General features: G+C 44.8%; 1 protein-coding gene across 1 annotated transcript in view; it reads right to left on the bottom strand.

The window, feature by feature from the left end:
- LRRC69 (leucine rich repeat containing 69) overlaps positions 1 to 6,753 on the bottom strand; it is a 56,267-nt gene extending 49,514 nt beyond the window's left edge. The window contains exons 1-2 of the mRNA XM_077493011.1: positions 6,411 to 6,753; positions 3,474 to 3,600 (exon numbers count right to left, since the gene is read on the bottom strand). Coding sequence (XP_077349137.1) covers positions 3,474 to 3,600; positions 6,411 to 6,695 — 412 coding nt within the window. The 5' untranslated portion in view covers positions 6,696 to 6,753. The remainder of the gene's footprint in view (positions 1 to 3,473; positions 3,601 to 6,410) is intronic.
- Positions 6,754 to 18,463: the final 11,710 nt, after the last annotated feature.

The following is an 18,463-nucleotide window of genomic DNA, read 5'->3' as shown; positions in this document are numbered from 1 at the left end:
TTGTTTGGACTTGTTTCAGTGTTAGCAGATTTTTTGTTACATTTTGATTTAGCACAGTAATTTCTCCAATTTTTTCTCCAATTGCACTTAGTTGCAGGTGGTTGTGGCATGGTCCCATTCGCTTGAATGGGTCATATTTGCCCTTGGTACCACCTGTTGAATGCAACATGTCATTTAATTTTATAACAATAAAAAAAAAAAAAAGAACACACTACCAAAAAGGTTGGAGAGTGCTGCTCACCCCTGAAAGTCGACAAAAAAAGAACAAGGAACAAATTCCCCTACAGTGGGGTTTTTAGGCAGCAAAAAAATAATAAATATAAGAAAATATTAAGTAAAAAAATTTGAATATTTATTAATACATAAAAACGTATGGCACATACGCGTTTCAACCCACAATACGGGTCTTCTTCAGAGGGATGGTCTGTATAGCATAACAGTGTTCATGTGAAATTTTTGTCTGTATATGTACACCCATTTCTTATTTATGTTGTTCTTTATTATTTTTCATTAATTGTCCAGTGGAGTTCATTTTTTAACCAATGTGCCATACGTTTTTATGTATTAAAAAAATATATAAATTTTTTTACTTAATATTTTCTTATATTTATTATTTTTTTGCTGCCTAAAAACCCCACGATAGGGGAATTTGTTCCTTGTTCTTTTTTTGTCATTTAATTTTTGCCACAACATGGCCGCAGCATGTGTACACCCATGAGTGTCTGCATGCTTAGGGGGGTTGTCAGGGGGCAGTAATACCGTCGCCTAACCTGTTTTTACCACCCCCCTGGCTGCATAAAAAGGAACCCTTATCTCACTAGTTACACAGGGGTCGCCAATAGAAAGCACACAGGTCAGTAGGGGACACACTGTCTACCTGGGAGATACTGATAGCAGCAATCTCCAGAGCTCTGCAAGAGAACATTGTGATTTTTTCCTAAAAGGTCTGACTCAAGGACTGACCCTTCCTTCTTATATCAAAAAACAAAAAAAATCATCTGGAATTTCATTACCGTATACTGTATATAAAATACAAAAACCCACTGACATATATTTTTATAATCTGGGACAGTGAGACACCCGCTGTTAATTGTAACATCTGTGCAAACAAATCTAGTGACCTCCAATTCACTGCCAATGATTATATAAAGAAGTAGATATGTGCATCCGTTCTCCAGTTTCAAGTTCTTTTTTCAATCGTCCATAATATTAAACCTTACACAAGGAACAGCAGTTTTGAGTACCCCTGTCCTTTATCAAGGCCTTGGTTTAAAGCCCAACTTCCGCACTGCAAGGGCTGACTGCTCATCAAGTCCAGGGGATTGCAGAAGGGGCTGTATAACTTACATGACTCCCCACTCCAGTGCCCCTACTTTTCCAGAAGCTCCGGTCTGTGAGTTATTAAAGCCTAAATGTTGCCAAAAAAAATAAAAAATCAGCACAAGAGACATAACTTACAGTCAGTAGGTTGTGTCCTTTGTGTGGACTCTTCTTCTGTTAGTAGAAATCTTCCTCTTTCCACGCTCGCCCATCCCCTGTCCCAATCTTTTGGTGCAGCGGTGAGTAATGTGGTAGTAAGCACTTTTTTTTTTTTTTATTGTACCTACAGGTAAGCCTTTAAAGAGGAAGTAAACCCTGATGGGTTTACTTCCTCTTTGATTCCCTGCAAAGGTAAAGCATAATGGGCTACTATGCATCACATAGTAGCCCATTATGTGTCACTTACCTGACACAGGAGCCAGCGAAGTCACCGCTGCCCCCTTGTGTACGGAGCCTCCATCTTCATGGTGGGTCTCGCTGCTCCAGCGCTGTCATTCGACGAAGCCGCTATGATGTCACTCCCGCGCATGCGCACGGGAGCCGCCACTCGATGCATGCACCGTAGACAGCGGTACCTGTCTTTTGGCAAATATCTCCTAAACCATGTAGGTTTAGGAGATATTTATTGGACCTACAGGTAAGCCTTAATCTAGGCTTACCTGTAGGTCAAAGTGGTGTGTAAGGGTTTATAACCACTTTAATAAGGAGCTATCAATTATTCGCCCATCTTCCATTCATAGATCACGTTTTATTCATAGAAGTTGTAGTACTGGCTTCCATGAATGGAGGAGCAGGGAAGAATGGATGTGCACAGTTGGGCTCTCATAAAGTCGAAGCCCAGGTTACAACTAACTAAGCTTAAAACAACTCCCACCCCCTTCTAACTACTATACTAACTATCCTGTAACCCTGTATTGTATGTATGGTGGGGTACAACTTACAGGAGGAGCTATGGCAGACTAGCCTGTAGGAGCGGGGAGTCAGGTAAGTAATACAGCCTTTTCTGCAACCTACCTAGACTTAAAGTGGATGTAAACCCTCACATATACCCAGTGAAGTGAACAGCCTCAGATGATACACAGAGATGAAACAACTCTCCCTACATAAGTTGTACATGTACATCAGCTATATATACTGCTTAGAAAGTGCACATTGTGTTTGAATTTTCACTTCCTCATTCAGCAGTAGCAGTGTTTTATTACACTGTGAGGCCACTGACTGGAGGAAAGGCACACACCCCCCTCCACATAGGCAGAGACTTTCAGAGCTGTCCTGTGAGTAGTACAGCTTTCTGCTAATCTACAACATCCTCACACAAAATTCAGCCTGATTTTATTATGTGTTTCAGAGAACTTGTTAGAAGTTATCATTCTGATAACAGAAGAACGGAGCAGGAGAAAGCCACAGGACTTAGTGCTTTGAAGAGAGATAAAAAAACACTGCAGATATATGTGTCCAGCTCAAATTTCATGAATTGGGTTTACATCCACTTTAACAAGCATTTAAGCCATGCAGTGTGAGGAGAGCCAAAAGCAAAGGTATTTTATTTTTTTGTACCTGCAGTTGGGATTTAAAATTTTGCAACATTAAAGAGTAAAAAAAATAAAAAAAAAATCGCATTTGAACTGGTGCTACATCTCTACCAGTGGTGTAACGGATCATCACCGATCCGTGATCCGAACGGGTCAACCTGTTCGGATTGGCACACCACGCAATCCACGGAGCACTCCGCTTGCTCGGCCTTAGGAAAGGCCGTGGCTTCGGCCTAGCTCCGGAGCGGCGGCCATCTTGGTACACGCGGTGGCTGCCTGTGGATATACAGTGCGGGAGATGTCTGTGGATATTACAGTGAATGGGGGAGATGTCTATTACAGTGGGGGAGATGACGTGGATATTACAGCAGTGGGGGAGATTGTGGATATTACAGTTGGGAGTCCTTTTTTTTTTTATTTGCTGATCCGAAAAATTATCCGATTCATGACTCTGATCCGAGGATCGTGAGTTTTTTGATCCTTTGCACCCCTAATCTCTACTGTAATACTGTTTTATATATATATATATATATATATATATATATATATATATATATATATATAAGCACATAATTGATTAAAACCTCTGCCAGTAAGTGATCATTATCTTTTCATGCTTACCAAATACATCGGGTGGAATTTGAGTGATCTTATTACCAAACAAGTGCAGTGTCTGCAGGGACTGGAGATACTTCAGCTCCTGTGGGACTTGTGTGAAGTTGTTATTCCCCAAGTTTAACACATTCAGCTGAAAAGAAATAATTCTATTAACAATATAATAATATACACATCCAAATCACAAACAAGGTGACATCATTGATGCGAGAATTGTGCACTAGATATTTTGTCATGTACAGGTTTGGAAAAATATGAAAGCTCTTTATCATTATAAAGTCACTAAAAGATAGAAAATAACCTGGTCATGGGGATATACTCCATCCTCCCATAGAGGCCAGACCTCTCAGGGCCTTTCAATATTATTCATTGTGAACGGACCCCAATGCACCAATACTGTAGCAGACTAATGGTGGCCATGCACACTTCCATAAATCATTGGTTTCTATTTTCTGTTCAATCTCTTCCTGTAGGAATAATTAGTCTATAGCAGCGGGTCTCCAAACTGAGGTCCTTTGCTTGCCTTTATCCAGCCCTTGGGGGACTATTCCTCCCACTGACACCAATAATGGGGCACTAGTCTTCCTGCTGACACCAACAATGGGGCACTATTCTTCCCGCTGACACCAACAATGGGGCACTATTCGTCCTACTGATACCAACAATGGGGCACTATTCGTCCCACTGATACCAACAATGAGGCACTATTCCTCCCACAGACACCAGCAATGGGGCACTATTCCTCCCACAGACACCAACAATGGGGCACTATTCCTCCCACAGACACCAACAATGGTGCACTATTCTTCCCACAGACACCAACAATGGGGCACTATTCTTCCTACCAACACCAACAATGGGGCACTATTCTTCCCACTGACACCAACAATGGGGCACTAGTCTTCCCGCTGACACCAACTATGGGGCACTATACCTCCCATTGACACCAACGGGGCACTATTCTTCCCACTGACACCAACAATGGGGCATAATTCTTCCCACTGATACCAACGAGCGGGCACTAATCCTCCTCTAATACCAAGTGCGATGATGTTTACTCCCACAGTCTGCCCCCCTAAAGTCTGAAAGACAATCAACTGACCCATTGTTTAGAAAGTTTAGAGACTCCTACTCTATAACTAAAGGTATTTTTTTTTTAGCTCTGGATAGAGTGGAGATGGATTAGAACACCTGTCAGCTTTTTATTTCTGTCTGGGCCCCCATTAGGGAGATTCATCATCTCTAGTTGTCCTGTTTATTATTATCATCAAATTCATCAAATTTTGGATTGTCACCAGAACAGTATTAGAGGGGAAATCTTCCAGTAAAGACATTGGTTCTGGTGACAATCGGGGATTTCCTCATTTTGGAGACATTACCTCACACTTCCTGTTTTGGCTATGGGACAGGAAGTGAAAATAAATCAAGGTTATAACTCTCTTATGCAAAATGTTGTACTATACATATTAAAGCATATTTTAACCGAAAAATATAATATATAAAAGTATATCTTAGAGAGCTAAGGCCTCGTTTACACTAGCAGTGCTTTTTGAAGGGTGATCCACCTTTGAATCGCTCTTTGGGGAGAATTTGACAGGCAGTGAGGCAGTATTGCCTCCCTCCTCCCCCACCTGCTGTAATCCCTTGAACCCCACACTAACGTGTTCTGGTCCTGTGCATTGCATGTGGTTGCAGAGAAATCTTATCCAGTAGAACGACTCACGTTCAGCACTCGCCCTCGTGCCTTTGTAGCATAAGGGGGAGTGGCTGCGGGAGGTAAAACCACCGCCCAACCACAAGGTTTTACCACTACCCAATCTCTAAAGTCAACAAGACCTAAAAGGGGCGTGAACAGCAATAAAACCCTGACAGGTTTTAATCCACCTCCACTAAAAAACAACAAAAAAATGCCCTTATACTTTAATTACATCATCAAGATGTGTTTCTAGAAATTACTTTATAACCACTTGCCAACTAAAATGTGTGGGGTTAGGGCTGAAGCTATCAGCCATGCCCCTGGTATTTTTCTCTCAGCAGGCGACTGGCTTTCTCATTAAAGCAGTCAGAGTGGCTCACGAGCCGCTGGATCACTTTCAGAAGGGGAGGGAGGGGAAGCCCCAAGCATTTTAAATGAGAATTGCACGGTCATGCAACCCTGTACCCAAACTAAATTTTTGAATTTTTTCCCACAAATAGAGCTTTTCGTTTGGTATTTGATCACCACTGGGGTTTTTATTTTTTGCGCTACGATAAACGGCTCTTCCTGTTTACACTGTAATTGGACACAGCTGATCACATGGTAAAGAGCCCACGTCAGAGGCTCTTTACCAAGGATCGGAGATGCGTGTGTTAGACTGACACACCACCGATCGTGGCTCTGCACGTCCCCCGCGGACACGTGCTAGCGCCTTACCCTGACGGGACGTCATATTGGGATAACTTAACCACCTTGCAGCTGTCATTTTGTTATATGGTGGGCAGGAAGTGGTTACATACCGTTGTTTGTCACCATTCTACGAGCTTATGCATTTATAAAGCGTGACATGTTAGGTATCTAATTGCTCAGCATAACATTTTATTTCATATTTTACAAAAAAAATGGGGTATATCTTGCTTTTTGTTTTGTTTCGTTTAAATTAAAAGTGTATTTTTTCCCAAAAAATTGTGTTTGAGAAACATGCTGCACGAATACCGTGACATAAAAATTGCAACAATCTCCATTTTATTCCCAAGGGTCTCCCTCTCTCTCTATATATATATATATTTTTTTAGCAATGTTTGGAGGTTAAAAATTATTTTCTAGCAAACAATACTGATACTTGTCAACAAAAAGTGCCAGACAAGGTCTGGTCAGCAGGACACTACTGAGCACTACAGGGCACACAATGAACCACTCTATGGCCATCACACGGGGCTATGATAGAAGGGATGCCTGAGACTCACATTGCTCAGTGCTGCCACCTCTGGCGGGAGTTGGCACAGCAGGTTGTTCTTCATCTGCAGGTTCGTCAGCTGTGTGAGGCTGCCCACAGCCCGGGGCACTCGCTGCAGTCTCTTCCCGTTCAGGTTCAGACTCCTGGCATTGCCCCGGATCGCTCTGAGCACCAAAACGTCAGCCATGTGGAGCGGTAAGCCTGTATTCCCTCGCTTGTATGCCCACCCTACGAGGAAGGAGCAGGACGCTGACCGGTTTCCAAGGCAATGACGCTGTACGTACACAGAACACATGGGAACCGAGCGGCCATCTTTAGTATGGGCAGTGGTAATGATCACACTGCCATCCGCTGTCAATCACAAAGCGGACTTGGTGGGGAAACTCGTCTCAGAGTTCCTCATTAGGATCCGCCCACCCAATACGTGATGCGGCCGAGAACCCCATCAGGTCCACCTTGCCTGTAGTCGACAGTGGGCGGATCCCAAAACTACTATTGGACTGAATAGGCTCTGAAATCCGCCCACTGCCAATCACAGGGAATGATGGGGAATTAGTCTTTTAGAGTTCCTCATTAGGCTCCGCCCACCGTGTAAGCTGCCTTAAAGCAGAGGACCACCCTAAAAAAATAAAAAAAATGGCATTAATATTCTTAAAAATAAAAAAATATATATATATATATATTTTTTTTAACTTACCTGAAACCACTGTTGCTAGGCAGTCTTCCTAATCTGCCTCTTCCTATTCCACAGCGCTTCCTCCTCTTCGACGAGCGGCCCTGTTGCCTTCTGGGAACCAGAAAACTATGTGTGTGTCCCAGAAAACAACGGGGCCATTCACAAAGTGCCGTACGACTCGCGCATGCGCAGTAGGAAACAGGCAGTGAAGGGGCAAGGCTCCACTACCTGTTTCCCTTTGTTAAGATGGAGGCGCCAGCAGCCGATCCAATGGACGGATCACCTCGTGGGGCCAACATTGCGGGCTCGCTGGACAGGTAAGTGTCCTTATTAACCACTTACAGACCGCCGGCCGCAGTTTTACGGAGGCTGTTTGAAGAGGAATATTGTTGTTATGGCAGCAGCTAGCTGCCATAACCCTGGTATCCTCTTCTTCAGCGGGCGGTCCTCTACAAGTTAAAGTGGTCCCTGCGGCGGATTCGCCGCAAGATCACTTTTATTGGAGGTGGGAGAAGGGCCCCCCTCCCGCCACGATCTGGTGCCTTCCGCCGTGATCAAGAGCTGTCGGCAGCGGCGGAGGCGATCGCATCCTGTCTCCTGTCAGGTATAGAGACAAGTGAGGGGAAGATGGCCCCCACCCGTCTCCATATCACTGCAGGGCAGAAGCGACGCCAAAACGTCACTTCCGCCCACAGCTCTTAAAGGGACACATTTTTTTAAACGATTTTGTTACAATTTTTTTTTTTTATTGCATTTTAGTGTAAATATGAGATCTGAGGACATTTTGACCCCAGATCTCATATTTAAGAGGACCTGCCACCTCCCATGTTTTTTTCTATTACAAGGGATGTTTACATTCCTTGTAATAGGAATAAAAGTGCAATTTTTTTTTAAACAGTGTAAAAATAAAAGGTAAAATAAATAAAAATAATAAAAACATTTTTTAAACGCTCCCTATCCCACCAAGCTCGCGCGCAGAAGCGAACGCATACGTGAGTAGCGGCCGCATATGAAAACAGTGTTCAAACCACACTTGTGAGGTATCGCCACGATCGGTAAAGCGAGAGCAATAATTCTAGCCCTAGACCTCCTCTGTAATGCAAAACATGCAACCTGTAGAATTTTTTAAACGTCGCCCATGGAGATTTTTATGGGTATTTGTCGCTATTCCATGAGCGGACGCAATTTTGAAGCATGACATGTTGGGTATCAATTTACTCAGCGTAACATTATCTTTCACAATCTAAAAAAAATTGGGCTAATTTTACTGCTGTCTTATTTTTTTATTCAAAAAATGTAATTAAAAAAAAAAAAAAGTGCGCTTATAATACCACTGCGCAAATATGATGTGAAAAAAATATTGTAATGACCGCCATTTTATTCTCTAGGGTATTAGAAAAAAAACTAAATATAATGTTTGGAGGTTCTAAGTAATTTTCTAGCAAAAAAACAGTTTTAAACATGTAAACACCTAAATTCCAAAATGAGACTGGTCCTTAAGTGGTTAAAAGTCAGCAGCTACAAACACTGACTTCCTGCAGTTTTTTCGGGAACAGTGATTTTAATAATGCTTAAAGTGAAAAAATAAAAGTGAAATATTCCTTTAAATATCGTACCTGGGGGGTGTCTATAGTATGCCTGTAAAGTGGCACATGTGTAGCACTAACCCCCGAAGGAGCTGCTGGTTTTATTTGGGCTTACCGTTACCTCACCTGCTCGCCTCTCCGTCACAGGGGTCCCGTTGGAAAGTTGCCCAAATGATGATGAATCCGACACTTAGTGCTTTTTTTAAGCTTTTATTCAGGAAAAGCACAAAAGTCCTTCAATAAAGGGTCAGAGGATAAAAGGGGAGTTTAGGCACCTAGTAATTGTGGGTTAGAGGTATTGGTCAGATCCAGAGGACAGACAGCTCCACGGACTGGATCCAGCAACCATCGGATAGGCCCCTCTCACTTGACCAAGCAACCGATGAGATGCTTAACAAAGTCTCTGCCACAGACTTGTCAATTGAACTTAGAAATCTTGAGAGTTTTAAAGAACTACCATACAGTACCAGTTTCTTTCAGCTGACCTGACAATACTGTATGGGTATTGATCCAGGTTGCGCCCTCCAACTGAGTTTCCAGGCTCCTCCAGAGACATCAGCCTTGCACTCGGTCCTCTACCAGAAAAGTCCGGCCTATACTTGCCCGATCACAGTGGCTGTGATCGGGCAAGTATAGGCCGGAATCAGGCGCTTCCCAATCCAGGAGGCACACATGAACTAGACAACTTTTTACCATGGCATAGACAGGTAATTTGTTTGACCCAAAACACAACTATTATCTTTGGGAAAAGTCTCACTAATGGTAGCCGGGATTCCCGACCAAGGCGATGCACTCCCTGATTTCAAAGTTAGCCAACTAGACACATTACATATTGCAGCAACATCGTCAGCGCTTGCCCACAGCATCTCTTGGGACATGGTTTCAAACAAGTCATCGTCCCCAGATATGTCCGACAGAGAGTCTATCTCAGAGTCCCATAGCTCCTCTGCCAGTAGATATCTGCAAGCAGTCCCACTAGGTACATTTTCCCCAGAGTTCTCACCCGTTCCTGTAGTGGATTCCTCGGGAGCGATCACGTTCTCCGGATCCGGTCCAGGCAGTCTCTGAGGTAGGCCTCGACCGCAGCCGCAGGAAGCTTCCACATATTCCACTTTCTTTTGAGTAGATTCAGGAAAATGAGTAGTGGTGGAAGGAGCAGCTTCCACGATGTCCACGGTTGTTCCTCTGATGGCAGTAACAGTACCACCTCCCTCAGGAACACTGGTTGTAGCAGTTGGTTTTAAAGATGTAGGCCCGACCACAGGAGTAAATGTAGCGGTCTCCTCGGTGGCGATGCCGGTAGCCCAGTTCATCCTATATGCACGAGGTGGCACAGTAGGCTGCTCCAGTGCGAACAGGTACTCCCCGTAGTGCAGACATCGGACAAATGGACGGGGGTTTGCGACCAGTCCCTCGCACCTGTCAAGGCCTCAACATCTCCTGTAGTATACAGTATGAAATGCCCCTGTAGTCTCAGGCGAATCCCTGTATCTGTCAACAGAGTTCCAGACAGTCTGATACTTGTAGTGGTACCCCCAGAGAGGGTCCCATAACAGACGTTGGTCCTGGCACTCAAAACATTTTCTTTAGTGAAAGATCAATTCTTCCCTTCAGCATCTCGACAGATACGTGGGGCCTCGTGCAGCAAGTAGATAGAGAAGACTTCTACTGGCTCCTCTGGTCACGTAACTCGCAGGCTTTTCTTGACTCCGCCCACAGCTCACGCGGCAGGTAGTGACCGGCAATTAACCCCTTGTGAAGAAAATATGGCACAGTCCAGTACCCTCCATTGCCTAGACTTCCAACAGTTTCCTCGAGTTGCGAGCCTGCATCTGGTTCCCCCCCGTCTGCTACTCGGAGTCCAGACCAGCCCTTGCATTTGTGACCTGCCAGGCACTTGTGCCCCTTCTGTGCTCCTGAACATCTGTCTGCTCTACCAGGAGTTCTTGAGCCAGAGGAATACGAGAAGCCACTCCCTGCATCCATGGGCTCAACCATCAGGTACGTGACAATACTGGACATCCATGTCCAAGCCCACGCAGGGGCTCTGACATGGCTCTCCAGCTAGAGGATGCTGGGACTGGGACATCATAATGGGCAGGAACATCATCTGGTGATGTCCCTATATAAGTCGCCACACGCCGAGTCCCTCTCATTGTGACCAGAGACAGCGACGGGGCAACAGCTCAAGAAGAGAAGAGAAGAAAAGAAGGCCAGAAGACAGCGGCGACAGAAGAACCGAAGAGGGGGGCAAGACCCCCGAAGTCGAAAGAAGAGGGCGGCGGCGAAGAAGAAAGCTGGGCTCCTCCGCTAGTAAAAGAGCTAGCAGAAGATAGCGGAGGAGTCCGGCGAGAAGACCCCCGAAGTTTAACCCTTGTGTGTTGTGTTTTTTTTTAAATTTTTTTCACAGGTGAATGGGTAGGGGTACATTGTACCCCATACTCATTCACATAGGGTGGGGGGCTGGGATATGGGGGCCCCCTTATTAAAGGGGGCTTACGGATTCCGATAAGCCCCCCGCCTGCAGACCTTGACAACCAACGGCCAGGGTTGTCGGGAAGAGGCCCTTGTCCTCATCAACATGGGGACAAGGTGCTTTGGGGTGGGGGGGCCCCCCTTCCCCAAGGCACCCCCCATGTTGAGGGCACGCGGCCTGGTACGGCTCAGGAGGGGGGGACGCTCGCTCGTCCCCACTCCCTTTCCTGGCCGGCTGGGTAGCGTGCTCGGATAAGGGTCTTATATGGACCTGGGGGGGACTCCCCTTTAAGTCCATACCAGGTGATGGGGCCAGCGACGCCTCCTTCGCTGGTCCTGGCTACCTGGAGCCGTGCTCAAAATGAACAGTCTTTCCTCCGTGTGTTCATTTCAAAAGTACGGCAGATAGTCCGGCGGACTAGTCCCCTGCAAAAGTGCCGTGTGTGGGCAGGTAGCTTGTTCGCAAAGTCCGGCAGACAGTCCGGCGGTTTGTCCGCCGGATAGTCTGATACGTGTGTACGAGGCAAAAGTCTTCATCAGAGAGATTGTGAGACTTCATGGGATCCCTGCAGACATTGTTTCCGATCGAGGGGTGCAGCTTACCTCAAAATTCTGGAGGGCGTTATGTGGTTCCCTGGAGATTAATCTCTCCTTTTCCTCAGCCTACCATCTGCAGACTAATGGCCAGACAGAGAGGATGAACCAAACATTGGAGCGGTACTTGCAATTTTTTTCTTCTTTCTCTCAGGATGATTGGGTTCCGCTCCGACCTCTCGCTGAGTTTGCATACAAATAACTCGGTCCACTCTGCCACCAAGCAAACTCCATTCTTTGCAAACTATGGATTTCATCCCTTGTTCCTGTCAAATAACCTTTCCGAAATGCTCGGTACCTGCGGCTAAAGAGACTTTAGCCTTTTTCAGTGCCAACAATAAGCTTCTCCAGGAAACAATGTCCAGGACCCAGGAAAACTATAAAGAAATCTTTGATAAGAAAAAGAGGGGGGAACTTAACTTGGAGCCTGGAGATCAAGTTTGGTTATCAACTCTGAACCTAAAGTTGGCATGTCCTTCCAGGAAATTGGGTCCTAAGTTCGTGGGTCCCTTTCCTGTGAAGAGGAGGATCAACAGTGTGACCTATGAACTACAGCTGCCAGAGTCATTCCGGATTCCCCCGGTTTTCCATGTGGCTCTACTTAAACCCACTGTCCCAGATCCCTTCGTTGGCAGAAACACTGGTCCGCCTGAACCTATTCTGATTGATGGAGAAGTTGAGTTTGAGGTGGAATCAATTCTGGACTGCAGGAAGAGACGTGGTCAGGGTTAGTACCTGGTGAAGTGGAAAGCCAGAATCCAGCATTCACACTGAAAGACTAATTCTGGCCTTCAAGAGAGCGCACCCAACTAAGATGGCTGAATTGGGCATCCGGAGTCTGCCCCTTGGGGGGGGGGGGGGGGCAATGTCAACAAGGACGTTCTGATCACCCGGCTGTTCCCAGAAATCTTACCTGCGGAATCCCCAGCAGAAGAGCCAACAGGTGCACACTAGTGCACGTTAACGCAGGTGGGCGCAAGCGGGTGTGCGAGGGCGCATATGGACGCATGCGGGTGCACGCTAACGCTGTCAGGCGCACGCGGGTGCACGCTAACACTGTCTGGCGCACGTGGGTGCATGCTAATGACGCGCTGTATGACTGATCTTGGCGCCAAAGGGGCTATTTAAAGGGACCTGTCACCTTGCCTCCCTGCTGTCCGGTCTACAGCGTTCCTGAGAGTCCCCTCTGCTATACCTTACTTGTTACCTGATACTTGTTAACCGGCTTGTTGCCTGCCACCGACCCTGGCTTGTCTTGACGATTCTTCTGCCTGCTGCCTTGGTACCTATCCAGTCCGCCTGTGTATGACCTGGCTTGTCTCCGACTACGCTTTGCCTGCCGCCTTGGTGCTGTTCCTGCCTACCAATGTCCAACCCGGCCCGCTTGAAGATCTGCTAGTGTCCTGATCTACAAGACACCTTACTCTCTGTTCTGGTGTTCCTGCTCTCCGCTGATCCCGGTTCCAGCCTGCATCTGGTTCCACCTCTGCTACTCGGAGTCTGGACCAGCCCTTGCATTTGTGACCTGCCAGGCACTTGTGCCCCTTCTGTGCTCCTGAACATCTGTCTGCTCTACCAGAAGTTCTTTGCCAGAGGAATACGAGAAGCCGCTCCCTGCATCTGTGAGCTCAACCATCAGGTACGTGACACTTAGGCAGTGGAGGTGGTGCCACAACACTGCAACCCCTCACAGATACTCTTGTTGAGTGCAGGAACAAGCCCCTGTTAAGCAGAAGCAGAAAAATTGGGCCTTAGCCACTGTTGGTGGTGCCCAGAACCAAAGATGTTCTTAGAAGCTATCAACATGAACTTTGGGGAGGAATAGGATAATCACTCAGCATCAGCATAGGAGGTCTTGAAGGGATCTCACATTCATAAAAAAATGAATCAGTTACATCAGCATCAGATGCTTGGTAGCTGGTGATCCAAGACGGATTAATTTTTATGGCCCATGCATCAGCTTCTGGAGTTCATAGCTCCTAACTGTCCCTGATTTCGAGGGACTGTCCCTCATTTTGGTCTCATCTATATAGTTGTATATAAAATGTACTATTTATCTATTAAAAAGTGCTTCCCAGTGCTAAACCCAGACATCCCAACCTGCAAAACTAATTTCAGAGAGGTGGCTCTTTTTGGGGGGAGGGGGTTGCGGCAGTGGACAGTGTCGGTAGGGCAGGGGAGAGTGGTGTCAGTAGTGTTTTATTTTATTTTTTACACTTTTAAATTTTTTTTAATTTTTGAATTTTTTTTATATTTTTGGGGGGCTTTGGTGAGATGTCAGCATATACACTTGTTACATTTTTTTACTTCAAAGTAGATTACATATATATATATATATATATATATATATATATGCTCTGAAATAGAGTAAAAAAACCACAACAAATAAACAAACAATGTGTATATATTTATTTTGTCCTATGCTGTAAGGGTGTTTTTCTTAGGAAAATGGTGGCACCCAGCTGGAGACTCAACACAAGAAGAACGTTTCTTCTCTAGTGTTTGAGAATTCTCCAATTAAATTCAATGTAATTTGGTCCACCACAAAATGGCCACCAGCCGGAGCCCTAATTACAAGGACAGATTGTTTAGTGTTGATAAGTATGCTAGGAGTGGAAGCTGTTTGCAGAGATGTGTGTGGGGATAGAGTCAGCCTTCACAGCTGTTCCCCGCCGCACCAATCATTCCCAGGGGATTGGGAGGGGCTTGCGGGTGTGCGGGAGCCGCCGCAGAAATGCGGCAGTCTCCTGCACCTCACTGGAGACTTGAGATGTCTGTAAACCTTTCATCCAATTTGTAAATTTCAAAAGCTAATATAAAGGAATGGTAGTGGTAAAAAAAAGCACTTGTGGGTTTAACCAATCATTTTTTTTGTAGAATTCTCCTTTAAGGGGGACGTGGCAGGAGTGTGTGTCCTATGCCTACATACTTTTTCTAATAGATGTCCCTCATTCTAATGCCAGAAATTTAGGAAGTATGGGAGTACTTAGGTGAATGGCGCGGTGCCTCCTGGGATGCATGACGTGCAATCCTATTAATTAAGGAGGAGGGGGCAGGCCTAGTGGTGCCTGCACCTGGAAGAGACGGCAGCTGTCACAGGCAACATGGTGGCACCGAACCCGTACATCAGCTACAGAAAAGAGGATCCCAGCAGCTTAATGCTGGATCTGCTGGCTAGGCGAGTATGTTTACCGTGAAGAAGACAGCAGATGGTAAGCAGGGGGAAAAAATGGGAGAGGGACAAAACTGAAGTTGCACTTTAATTACAACCAGTTTGCTTATCTGCAAACTGAATTTAATTATTTTTGAATCTGTAGCAGCCATAGTGACAGATTCTAAAAGTAAAAATACCAGACTCTGGCACATGTCAGTAATTGTAGCCAAACTGGAATAAGGCTTTTATAAGTTAATCTTTTTGCTACCAAACCCATTTTTACATTATTATTTTTTGCACATATTTAAAAAAAAAAAAAACATTTTAGATCTGAAGGTTAGTTAAAACCCCGACACTAGAGAAATAAATACTGGTAGTTCCAATTTTTTATGCCACGTTATATTAGCACAACAGTTTCTGAAATTAAAAAGTTCACTAAAATACATTAAAGTTCATTTGGACCGGAAGGATTTGCTCCCTTAATGACCAGGTAATTTTTTGCAATACGGCACTGTGTCACTTTAACTGACAATTGCGAGGTCATGTGGCGTTGCACCCAAACAAAATTGACGTCCTTTTTTTCCCCACAAATAGAGCTTTCTTTTGGCGGCATTTGATCACCTTTGCGGTTTATTTTTGCACTATAAACAAAAAAAGTGACAATTTTGAAAAAAAAAAACTATATTTTTTACTTTTTGCTGTAATAAATATCCAAAAATAAATAAATAAATAAACAAATGTCTTCAGCAGTTTAGGCCAATATGTATTCGTCTACATATTTTTGGTAAAAAAAAAAGAAAAAAGAAAAAACAATAAGCGTATATTGATTGGTTTGCAAAAAAGTTATAGCGTCTACAAAATAGGGGATAGATTTATGGCATTTTTTTAATTTACTTATTTTTTTTTTTGCGGGAGTGCGACATTGAGGCAGACAAATCTGACACTTTTGACACATTTTTGGGACCAATGACAGCTATATAGACAGCTATAAAAATGCACTGATTACTCTGTAAATGTCACTGGCAGGAAAGGTGTTAACACTGGGGGGGGGGGGGGGGCAATCAAGGGGTTAAATGTGTTCCCTGGGAGGTGTTTCTAACTGTGGGGGGATGTGACTGACTGGAGGAGGAGAGAGATCACTGTTCCTAACCACTAGGAACAGCAGATCTGTCTCTCCTCCCCTGTCAGAACAGAAATCTGTGTTTACATTCAAAGATCCCCTTTCTGGCTCTCTGTGGAGCGATCGCGGATGGCCTGCGGACTATGCGGCCCCCAACCACGAACATCGGCATTACGCAGGTGCCCCCTATCGCTCTTAAAGCAGCCGACGTACACCTATGGCGATTCGCCCAGGAGAGCCAACCTGCCCCAGTATAATGATGGCGGCTGGTCTTAAAGCAGTTAAGGGCTCGCAAGTGCAATATATCACCCAATTTTTTTGTAAACTATAAAAGATGAAGTTCCAAATAGATACCCAAAATCTCAAGGCTTAAAATTGTGCGCACCCATGAAACAGCGACAAACATCGCAACCGTAACCAGAAGTGACTAAATCCTCATTGCTTCAAATTTCATACAGTGTAGAGAAAATGGGAGAGAATGGATGATTCTCCTTCTCTATGGTGAGCTGGCCCAACCGCCCACAGCATTCCTGGGGTCTCTGAGAATGGCAGTGGATAGTGGCGGGAGGAGGGGGCATACTTTCCACTCCATGTAAAAGCGATTGGGCATCTGTACAGTCGCTTTGCCACTTTTACAAAAAAAAAAAAAAAAAGCATCACCACAGAAAATTCTGATACCAGGATCCTGGTATGACCACTTAAATCCCAAGTATGTAGGGGCATGTCCTATTGCAGGAAATGGTTAAACCTAATTCTATTTTAAATAGTTCACTTTTATAGAGGTTTGTACATTGGGCCAAAAATAGGGACAGCTGAGGAGCAGAGAGGGATTTGGTTACAAAGGAGGGACAGCGGGGAGGTATGGGTCCATATTTCATCTCAACTTATACTGACAAACAACCACATATGTCCGTATGATTATTATTATGATTGGGACAGTTTTATAGAGCTCAGAAATTACACTGTCCACAGGTTTGGTCCCAGTTACTTTGGGAAACCGACCGTTAGGAAGGGAACCAGAACACCAACCCCCTCACTACCGGAGAATCCATCACCTACACCAACTACCACCGCTTCATGACTGGCTGCAATGTACCTTGCACTAGTTGCTGGTTACCTATAGCAACTGCATTCCTGCTTGTCTTGCCGAGTAAACTTTTTTGTAGTGACCTTGCTTAATAGCCCACATGTGCCTTATTGATCCTGTTCTTTCATACTCCAGAAACCATCATGGAAGAATAGGGCAACTTGCCCTTCCAAAAAAAAGTCACTTTATTGCATCAAGTGGAGTATACAAAGTACAGTGGCTTATGTGTTTTAGCAATAAGCCTTAATCATAAGCAAAGAGCATAACAAAAAGTCCAGAACCTAAGCTAACAGAGGTGGCTGCCCAGGCATACCTTTACAGGTGCTAGTCCAAAGATGGAGATCCCCTCCTCTGCCTTTATCAATCATACCTAATATTGTATTTTTTTTTTTCCAGGAAGCATTGTAACTGCTGAGGTCATCTGTGGCCATAGTGATAGTGCTGTGCATGTATGGGGCTCAAAACAACAGCTCTCTCTTGCACCACTAGGGGGCACTCGTCTTAGTGGCTGGTCTGTCCTTGAGAAGAGGACAGGATGGAGCTGTGAAAAATATCACGTTTGGGGCAGACGTCACTCCTCTTACAGGAGTTCAGAAGGCACGTTAGGAAGCCATTTACTAGTCCCAATATCAGTAAGCCTTGGCCTGCTGCGACATGTGATAAAGAAAGTCATATGACATCATGCCACATTCATTTTAATGGGCGCCGTCTTAATTGCTCTAACACAAGTTGCAACAACAAGAAAAGGAAGAAGAAAAAATAAATAAAAAAGTCCCTGCACTAATTTTCTGCGTATTTCGGTCAACAATATCCATAGGTTGCAAGCACAAAAGTCACAAGGGAGTGCTTTCTTTGTCTTAACTTTGCGATTTTGGCTGTAAATTCAGAGGGAATTTTTTTAAATCCTATAATCCACTCCCGTTCCATTTTCTGCTGTGTACCTGTGGCTCAGCCCATCCCTGCTGCTCAAAATCTCATCCCAAAGCACATAGGGGTTGAGTTACTAAAGGCAAATCCACTCTGCACTACAAGTGCACTTTGAAGTGTAGTCAATGTAAATCTGAGAAGATCTGAAATGAGGGGAAGCTCTTCTGATTTTATCATCCAATCAAGGACAAGCATGCCCTTGCATGTCCCATTCGGATCTACAGCAATTTTACTTCCAAGTGCACTTACAGTGCAAAGTGGATTTGCCTTTAGTAAATCAACCCCAATGTTTATCTAGCAAGCACATTGTACAGCTGTGTTCATAGTCCAGGAAAGATGGCTTTCAAGAGACTGAGGGATGCTCTCGACAATGAACTCATCCGACTTTACACAAGAATCCTGCAATTTTTGATACAAGGGACCCAGCCTATAAAGACCAAGACA

Source organism: Lithobates pipiens, unplaced genomic scaffold (assembly GCF_037356315.1).
Source record: "Lithobates pipiens isolate NorthernLeopardFrog02 unplaced genomic scaffold, aLitPip1_a1.2 Scaffold_19, whole genome shotgun sequence".
Classification (NCBI taxonomy): Eukaryota; Metazoa; Chordata; class Amphibia; order Anura; family Ranidae; genus Lithobates; species Lithobates pipiens.
This window is presented reverse-complemented; position numbering and strand designations above follow the sequence as displayed.